The sequence below is a fragment of the Dinoponera quadriceps genome, unplaced genomic scaffold (assembly GCF_001313825.1).
Source record: "Dinoponera quadriceps isolate SergipeBrazil2010 unplaced genomic scaffold, ASM131382v1 scaffold566, whole genome shotgun sequence".
Classification (NCBI taxonomy): Eukaryota; Metazoa; Arthropoda; class Insecta; order Hymenoptera; family Formicidae; genus Dinoponera; species Dinoponera quadriceps.
In genome coordinates, this window is record NW_014555972.1 from 4,378,156 (window position 1) to 4,388,263 (window position 10,108).

General features: G+C 45.9%; 2 protein-coding genes across 2 annotated transcripts in view; one reads left to right on the top strand and one right to left on the bottom strand.

Moving 5' to 3' along the window:
* The window catches only part of LOC106746299 (guanine nucleotide-releasing factor 2), a 79,319-nt gene extending 74,252 nt beyond the window's left edge, over positions 1-5,067 (bottom strand). The window contains exon 1 of the mRNA XM_014622757.1: positions 4,903-5,067. Within this exon, the coding sequence (XP_014478243.1) occupies positions 4,903-4,936 (34 nt within the window). The 5' untranslated portion in view covers positions 4,937-5,067. The remainder of the gene's footprint in view (positions 1-4,902) is intronic.
* An 83-nt stretch (positions 5,068-5,150) lies between these two features.
* Positions 5,151-8,957, top strand: LOC106746301 (leucine-rich repeat-containing protein 57). The gene has a single exon (XM_014622759.1). It carries the CDS (start codon positions 5,796-5,798, stop codon positions 6,510-6,512), a length of 717 nt encoding a protein of 238 aa, XP_014478245.1. The 5' UTR covers positions 5,151-5,795; the 3' UTR covers positions 6,513-8,957.
* Positions 8,958-10,108: the final 1,151 nt, after the last annotated feature.

Consider the following 10,108-nt stretch of genomic DNA (forward strand, 5'->3'; position numbering starts at 1 on the left):
CGAGAAAGCGGAAGGGCGGGCGAGCGAGCGAACGAACGTTTCCGTTCGACTTTGAGAGCGCTCCTCCTCGTGTTCTTTTGATAGAATGGCATACTAATGAAAATTTATAGAGCGCAATAATTACCGTAATGGTGGTGTTCATCGGGAGACGCACGCTCGACGGCGCGCCACGTCAATTGCGACTCTACGGATATCATTGTATAACGTTGAAAAAAACGTATCTTTATATGTATATACTATAATTGAAACACGAGAGTCATCAGAAAAGCTCCGAAGTGGAGCAAGCTATACATGGCGAGAGAGAGAGAGAGAGAGAGAGAGAGAGAGAAACGGCCATTAATCCGCAAACAGCTGAATAAGAAAATAAGGAAACACTTCCGCACGAGGCTCGGTGAGTCAGAGAACTTATTCCGTCGTAATGACAATCGATCGATATTCGTGCTCCGATCGCAGAGCTCGTCAGATATTCGCGCGTGCAGCTCATGCAAATCTCTCTCTCGCTTTTGTCGGCGTTCCAGCGCATGTTCGCAAGTTAACAGTGGCCGAGGACCATTCAGAATCGCGTCCGCCGGAGTGCTCTAATAGCGGTACACGCGCGATTAATCATTCACGGTGGAGCACACTTTGAAATCGTACGATGATATCGAACAGAGACAACGTGCGCGCGCGAATACAGCTCGGTCGACGCTGCATAATACGAGCCGCGTACACTCTTCGCGTTTATCTTTCGCGAGTCGTTTTCATCGCGCTCTCTCGGAGCGCGCAGAGAGAGAGAGAGATATTGCTGTCGCGCTCGCAAACTCTCTCGCGTTTATCTCACGCGGAGATAATAGCGCCAGTTATCTCAGAACGCGCGCGGGTCGCGCGAATTTTTCGGGAACAGACTTTTTCTAGACTCGCGCGAGAAAGAACGCGCGAGGCTTTTAATGACGGGGGGATATTAGTTTCCCGCAGTCGTGTAGTGGAGTAACGAGGAAAGCGCGTATCCCGGGGATAAGACGGGGAAGATGGGCGAAGCAGCCGTTGTCCTCGTCGTCGCGCACAAAGGCACTAATGGGCACAATAGCGGCGAAACAGAAACGAAGGGATTCTACGAGATGAGACGGATTCGACGGGATCCCGATCTCGCGCTTCCAACCCCTCGTCTTTCTCGCTTCTCTCTCTCTCTCTCTCTCTGTCTTTCTGTCCTTCCAGTAAGATTACTCGAACTCCGACGACGAGTATTACGGTGCATTCAATGGCATTGCAACCGTACGTTTCCCGCACAACACGGCACTCACCACCATAGAATTGCTTCAATGCAACTATCTAACCCTCTCCTAACTAGAAATTTAACGAGTTCTCCTTTCAGAAGAGAGAGAGAGAGAGAGAGAGAGAGAGAGAAATACTTCGCCACGGCGAATTTATCACCGATTCCGCACGGAGAAAACAAATTTTGCTAGAACAGCAAATGTTTGTCAATGTAGTGACGGTAACGAAAAATTGGTTTAGACAGCAGAAAATATGTTTTGACAGCAGAAAGATTTGTTAAGTTTTAATTGTTCATATATCCAGCAAACAGCAATGAATACTCTTAAGAAATCTTTCTGCTGTCCAAACAAATTTTGTTGTTGTTGTCACTATACTGACAAACATTTGCTGTTCTAGCAAAATTTGTTTTCTCCGTGCGAGCGCGGCATCGCCCTGTACAGAAACCGCGATATAAAATCTCGAGGTCAATTAAAATCCCTCGCGAGAAGCTCGCGATACGAAGTACCTCGTTTCCGAAATTCGTTCTCGGGTGTCGATCGAATTTAGCGAAACAAATCGTCCGAGGATTACAGACGCGAAGGCGAGTCTATACCTTTAAAAGGCAACAACCGCAGTAACGGGCGCGCTACGATTGTAGCCGCCAACGAATCAACTCGAATTAAACGCAATTACGCGCGGGGCAGATGACGTGGGGGTAATCGGTCAGTTGTTGCTGGTTACCCGGCAAATTGATCAAACTGCCTTTACTTAAGTATCTCCGTTCGTCACGTGTCCCTTCGAGGTCGAACGTATCAGCTCTGATAAGCAGCACCTGTTACGCGGCGCATTATCAAAATCAAATCGACAGACACTGTAAACAGATCCGACGAGTTTCCGCCCGGATTCTAACGGAGAAACGACGATCCCATGTGCAACGCGAGCTCGATACGAAAAAGATGGATGCTCTTCCCGATATTTTTAATCCCCCTTCAGCGCTACACGCGCGGATGATATATCGAGAAATTCAAAAAAACGAGGAAACAAAGCAAGAAGCAAGAATGAAACAGTTTGTAAGCTTGGCATCCGCACACGCTGGGCAGTAAATCTAAACTACGAATACGAGCGCGCGCGATGTTTACAATAGTGCTTCGCGTTTGTCGAAGTGCGACACAACTAGTGGAGATTAAACTTTTGAATTCATGCGATACCGTATTCCAAAAATATTATACTTCTCATACGTAAAACACCCTCAGTTCTCCCAGAGTAAAAGTATCTTATTTTGGAATAAGTAGGTGCGTTTTATGATTTCGAAATAAGAGATATCGAACGAATAGAGAAGTTTAATCTCAGTTGTGATATCTCGAGAAGCGCGAGATATTATAGTAAACATGCGCACGTATTTGTAGTTTAGATAATTATTTTGCAATCTCTTCGCAGAAAGAAAAGAAGATATTATTAGATCGGGTGTGTAACGAGTTAACGCTCAAAAGTCATACTCAGTTCTTGACATATTACTTGAAACATAATCAAGCATGGGAACGATTTGGCAAAAGGGAGGTGTTTCTAAATAAGTGAGAAAAAATGAGAAACATGAATCATTCTCACACATGTATAGTTAATTACATCTTATCCTTTCATGTAGCGTCCGAATGTTTTAATTTACTAACATTCCAAATTCCAAATAACTGAATCTTGCATCTTATATTAAAAATTATATTATATTGTATTATATTAAGAGACAGACAAAGAAAGAGAGAGAGAGAGAGGGAGATCGCAATCACTACGAAAATACAGTCGTCCTCGGCCAGGGGTAGCTGTATGACAGGGTAGGTCTTTGTTCGGAGGGTGCGAACTGCCAGACAGAAATCTCGTGACACGGCCAGCTGTTTGAATCACGGCACGGGGCCCGCCTCGGCACGTGCACGGTTTATTGACATTCGTTTTTTTCGCTCGTGCCGTCGACGAATTTTCCCTCCGAAAAACGCGAGAGAGAAAAAAAGAGAAGTGACGGCTCAGAAGAAAGTTAAGGCCGACGATGCCGGACACGACTATTTAATTAAATCGCTGCCAAGCCGCTCTTGTTTAACTAAGCCCTTTCACGTCAAAAGAAATTAACACGAAATTTTCCACGAGTTTAGTAGTTTTTGCAACTTCTTAAAACTTTAATTTTTCATCCAAACAAAATAATATTTGATATTTAATTATATTGTTTACGTTAAACAATATATTATATTGTCGATAATATATTAACATAATAATAATATATTAACCTAAATACTAAATCTAAAGAAACCTGTTTTCCTGTGTACGATATCTCGACAAACACGATGCACTAGTGTAAACATCGTGTAGTACGCGTAGTTTCAATTATTTTCGACTTTTTTCTTTTTTAGAAAACCGCGTATTGACACAACTGTTGATATAACAACAAGATCGCATCGATGCGTTAAAAGCGAAGGTATTTGAATCGTTCATTGTGAATGTATCAGAACCGTCGCTGCTGCGATATCGGCCAAGTTTTCTCCCGGGTGTGTTTAGAGAATCTGCCGCTTCCATCCGCGATATCGCGCCGCTTTTCGCGTGATTCTGTAAATAAAGGGCGGCGCGCCACGAAAAGAGCTTCCGAAAACAGACCGATCGCAACCCCTCGGAATAACAGAACGCTTTCTTGCGAAAAGCGGGATTTATTTGTCCACGTAAACGCCGCTGTGTGTTCCCCGTGTCTCTCGGAAAAAATATCGGGCGAAATCTCGCCGCGACTGAATCGCGCCCCTCAGACGGGAAATTGCTAATTACCGGCGTCCGATTAGGCATTGATTGTTCGAGGCTCGCTCAATCGTTAACTATTCTAATCAAATTTCTTCCCTCTCTCTCTTTCCTTCCATCTATCATGATACGAAGAACGACGTTCAGTTTCGCTTCAGCGTCGAATTGATTGATCGAGGAATCGTCAATACGTTCCTACCCAAACATTCCTCCGGTACCTTAGCTGATTATCCCGCGACCGTGACTAACTAGAAAGGCCCACGAAACCACCAAGAGCAGAGGGTCGCTGAACTTTCGGACAGTCGGCTACTACCGATTCGGCACCCCTCGGTTCTCGGTGGGAACGGTGAGCCGCTCCTCTCTTCAGATACGAACGGACACAAGTAACTGGCCTCCCCCGAAGACCATAACGCGCAACATTCATAACCGTGCGATATCCGCAGGTGGTCAGTACGAACGAAAATACGACCGCGGATATCGCGCGTCTTTTCTCTCTCGGCCCGAAGGAGATGCGTGCGCGCAGGACTTCGCGTGTTGTGACACGCATATGCTTTTGACGTTTCGCATCCGGTAGCGTCGCATCCGCACGCTCGACGCCGCGCACGACGACGCTCGATTAATCGGCCGATCCCGAGATACATCGGCCACGCGAGCGATCTCGGTCTTTGCGTCATGGAATCCCGACAGTGGCCGGCCGGATCGGATGATAACGCTCGGCAAGCGCCGGCGAGCCTTCACATTGATGATCGAAGCGCGGAGATATCCGCGTTAAGAAAATCGCGTACCTTGGCACGCTCTCTCTCTCTCTCTCTCTCTCTCATTCGCTTGGCGTACGCGCCCTCTCGCTCCGTCTCGCTCGCGTCAATCGCGTGAAAAGCGTCAAAACGAACGCAGGACCTGACTTACCTGCATGCTTCTCCGTCTTCGGCGTGGAGGCCATCGTTGCGGCCGGTACGTCGTCGCGTGGTCCCACTATCTCACCATTTCCGCGCACCGCCGCATCGTGGAGCACGCACTGGGGGCTGTTGCGGCGTTTTCAGTCTGATGTAAACCCGACGCGCACCGCTACATCTCCGTATGTCGGCCATTTTTCGGGCTGGCAAGAGCGCGCGGGACGCCATCGGACGGCCGGGCCGCGAACCGAGGCCCGCTATGGCGGACGCGCTGTCAATCGCGTGACATTTTCTCACTCCTCGGTACTCCGCGCTGGTACGCGAAACGACGACGACGACGACGGCCGTGTGCGTTCCCGCCTCGTGCACGCGTCCTCGCGCACGGCAGCGCCGGTGGGTGGATCGTGGTGAACCGCGTGTGCCGACACGGCCGACCGAGCCCGTCGTCCGCCTCTCCGATCACGGCGACGATTTCGCGTGAAGTTCACCAACGGCCGAGGAGCAGACACCGCGCGCGCCGGTACAGCACCGCACGAAAGTTGGCGCGCGCTGACGGCGGTGGTACAGTCCGCCGCGAAAGTTGCCGACGCAGTCGGCGAATTCGCACGTCCCGCCGTTTCGAATTATGCGGCGCAGCGCGGCGCGGCTTCCTTCTTCTTCTTCTTCCTCCTCTCTGTGGCGCGGGTATCTTTGATTAGCTCAGCAAGAAGGTGAAGCCTAATCGTCTGGAACAAGGATATAGCACCGAGATAAGTATCAACCGAATGAGAAGCGAGCGCAGGTAAACGAGCGGCTCTTTGCGACGCGCCGAATTTGAAATCTCTCTCTCTCTCTCTCTCTCTCTGCGAGAGTGTCATCACGTGCATCGTCAACGTCGCAAAACAATAACACGATACCTTACGCGACATGGGCAACTCCAGCGTGAAGCAGCACTACGAGACTGCGAAGAAGACCGGCACGCTGAAGCTGTCGCAGCGGAAGCTGGACGAGTTCCCGCAGAACTTCCGTGCCTTGGCGCACTTGCTGCGCACCCTGGACCTCTCGGAGAACAAGTTCACCACGCTGCCGAACGACATCGTTGAGTTCACGCTGCTGAAGCAGCTGAACCTCAGCCACAATCGGCTGACCGGCCTGCCCGACACGCTGGGGGTGCTCGGGAAACTGGAGAGCCTGAACTGCGCCTCCAATCAGATCAAATCGATCCCGTCATCCCTCACGGGGCTGAACCACCTGAAGCAAGTCAACCTCTCCGACAATCAGATATCCGAGTTCCCGCTGATGTTCTGCGACCTGCGCCACCTCGACGTGCTGGACCTGTCGAGAAATCGGCTCACTATCGTGCCGGACGCCGCCGCCAGTCTGCATGTGACCGAGTTGAACCTCAATCAGAACCAGATCGCGACCATCTCCGAGAAGCTGGCGGACTGTCCACGTCTGAAGATGTTGCGGCTGGAAGAGAACTGCCTGCAGCTCAGCTCGATCCCCCTGAGGATCCTCAAGGACTCCAAGGTCTCGGTGATGGCGCTCGAAGGGAATCTCTTCGAAATGAAGCAATTCGCGAATCTGGACGGCTACGATATCTACATGGAACGCTACACCGCGGTCAAGAAGAAGATGTTCTAAGGAACGACGGTCTTAGCATTGCGTGCTTGTTTATACCGAATTTAATACGCGTACTGAATTCTATCACATTACTATTACACATATATAATGCTACACATTTATAAAGTTATTATTATTATTAATATTATCTTAATTTCGACGTGTAAAAACGGCGTACTAAGCTGGCACGATACGAATCAAAGAGCTCTGTCATTTAAATTTGATATCACTTTTTTCTGCACGCGCTAACAAAATAAAAATAATTTTATATAAAATAGTACTAATTGGTACGCGTATTAAACGACTGTTAATCGAGATAATCATTAAGGGACAGAGATTTGCGTAAAACGCATATTTACGGGGTTGGGAAGTAACGTGTTACTTGTAACGTTATTACCGTTACAAGTTAATTTTTTTCAGTAACAATTTTTAATAACGACATTTCTATCTTTTGATTAGTAACGATAACGCAGTTACATCTTTTTGGTAATGGTATATGAATATAATACGAACGGGTTAACGAGTAACTTTCCCAACTCTACATGTTTACATCGTGTTTTCGCAGCCTGCGGGATTGTTTACTATTTGGAGTTTCCAGCTAGTCGAATCCCTAAATCTATGCGAGATTTACGTAAGATTTTTGAAGATACACAATTTAGAATTTATTGTTTGTTTCGCATGTTACGGTGGCAGCATCCACATCTGTTTCGAGAAGCGTATATCGATTTAATTTTCACCAAGGTTTCACAAGGAATCAAATGTCGAGGATGAAAGTATCAAAGCGGGATCACTAATATTAGAGGAAATAATAACGTCTGAGAGCAATGATGGCGCGATTTTTATATTATTTATTGAGATTCTTCGCACCACTTTAAGCAGATTCGACTATGCGCAAAACTTTCGCATAAGATATATGAATGTTTCGCTGTTCTTTTCTCTCACCACTTCGCTTGAACAATTATTTATCACACCGAAATGACGATGATCACCGTAATGTGTAGTACGACATTCGAGAAGTTAACCATGTAAATATTAGTGTACGTCGGTATTTTTCACACCAAATAAAAGATTTGAGAGTGCAGAATCAATTGTGGTACATTTGTGGTCTGTTCTTTTTTAGCTGAACTGGCAGAACTAGTTCGAGAAATTTACACGCACACTGAAGCGTAAAAAGCACACCTATGAAATTCTCACACTTCAGTGTACATAAATTTCTTGAACCAGTTCAGCTGAAAAGAACAGGACATTGGTTTCAATAAGGTTTGAACGTTTTTTTCTTCCGATACAATTCGGAACGCAGTCGACGGTCCAACGAGAAAGTTTTCGAAAAAATTCTCAGAAAATGAATTCTTTCATTGGAGCACCGGCTGAATTCCAAAATGCATCGAGAAAGGAATGTTAAAGCCGTCTCTCAAACCAAATGTACCCTGTTGTCAGATCGGTAACGAAAATTATATTTTGCAAAAGTGAAACAATTATATGTCTCGACGAGGGAGCACACGAGGAGCCCGTGTTTTTCATCGCGCATTTAATTTCTGACAAATGTACGTTACCTGAGATGCGAAGGTGAGTCTTAATTTAAGTGGCGGTTCATGATCCGTATGCATATCAAAGTTTACTATTCATCAATCGTCTCTGCGGAATCTGTAAGATCTGATGTTTCATCGGAAATCCTTATACGACGCATACTTTAATAACACGGGCTGCTCTTCGTCGAAACTTTGACATATGCTATACTTTCCTTACCTTTATACGTCGTCCGCGATTAAAGATTCACGACGAGCCTTATATATGTCCCCCATTTCCGAGACCTCGCTTTACGAAGTTTCACTTCCGAAGTTGAAATTCCAACGGAGTTGGTCCTCACGCGATATTATCACTTGTTAAGTGAGAATCGACGCGTTTATTTCGTCGTCTGAATCACGAAATCAATTATATTAATCGTGAAGCTAATCGCAAGAATCGAGTAGTATCACACTGAAAAATAAGTTCAGTCGGATTTATCTGACAATGGACAGTCAAACGCGTTTTGGTTGAAAAGAGAAAGGAAAAAATTTCTGTGCGTTCTCGTGAATCAAATTTGGTCCTTATAATGAAAAATTCTCATCTTCAGCCGAAAAAACGCATTTGGTTGTCCAACCAAACTTACCTTTCAGTCGCAGATAGAAACAATTCTTTTACAACCCGATCTTAATCTCAGTCTTGGCGAATTTTGCATCAAAACCTTCCACCGAGGACTCTCATCAAAGTTTCGTAAATCGAGGACTCCGTGTATTTAATGCTGAAATCGATATAAAATATTTTACCGATATATCATATATGGCGCACGTTTAGCGACATGTTTCGAGCGATTTTCGAATTATTGTGTACGGTTTGTAATGTGACTGCGCGTGATTTTACTGGGTCATACATGTAATCTCACTTCCTTGTCAGAGTCTACGGGAATAAATCGTGTATTTATTTTTATCTCATTGCGTTGATAAAACTCACCCTCCGGCTTCGCGACGATCTCAGTTACGAATTTAATGTCGCGAAGATCCGCACGGAGGCAGCCGATCTCGCCGATCGAAATTGGCAGAGTAAGTTGTGACAATTGAGATAAGATAAGGGCTGTGTCGCTCGCGCGATCATCGAGCACGCGAGAGCGAAGCACGCGATGGACGGAACGCGCGAAAAGCCGAAGGAAGCGAGAGAGATCCGCCGTGTTATTTCGCTACTCTGCGATACGGAGAGCGGGGACGCATCGTTATGGAGGACGTACCACTCTAATGTTTGAGATGTTCATGCGTCGCGGAGGCGACGTGATCATTCCGGGCTCGTCATCTCTTAAATCATCATTTCGATCGCCCGTATTTGTCGCACCACTCTGGACATTCCGACGGCAGGAATAACAATTGTTTATGTTTCGTCTGTGCGCATACCGCAATGGCAGGTTCAAACGATGTTCACTACCGGCCATTTTGAATCGCGGGCCACGCACCGAATCGTGCGCCACTTCGGTGCAGCACTTTTCGCGCGTGAACGTGTATAATTACCCGTTGAGCAGGAAAATCATTAACATAACAATGTTGTTACAATGATATTTTAGACTTTGGAACGTGTGACGTTTTCAAATGTGCAGTTCTTAACGTTGCGTTATTGTTAACGATATTTGACCCAAATTAAAAAATTATGTTTCTACGTCATTGTTTTAATATTTAGGATTTTTGTATTGCTAAAAAGTAACGGTCTAAAAACATTTATAAAATATTACGTCAGAGTGTTTATCTACATAAAATTATTATTTCAAAAGATTGGTTCATTCGTTTCCTGCTTACCGGGTAAAGCTGAAGATTCGACGTGAAAGTCGAAAGAATACGATACCTGCAGATGCAAAATTGCACACAACGTATTATCACAATCGATATTGATATAATTTTGACTTCCGCGGAGAAACGTTAGATTCAGCTTCCGGGAGCCTTCGAAGCAACGTTTCTCGCAGATTGTTCTCGACGTTCAGTGAATATTACAATTCGCTTCGTCAGAAAAAGATAGTCCTTTCTTTTTAGCGGAACTAGCTACATTAGTTTAAAACGTTTACGCACACTTGGTCTGATAGCCGAACCAGCTGCATTAGT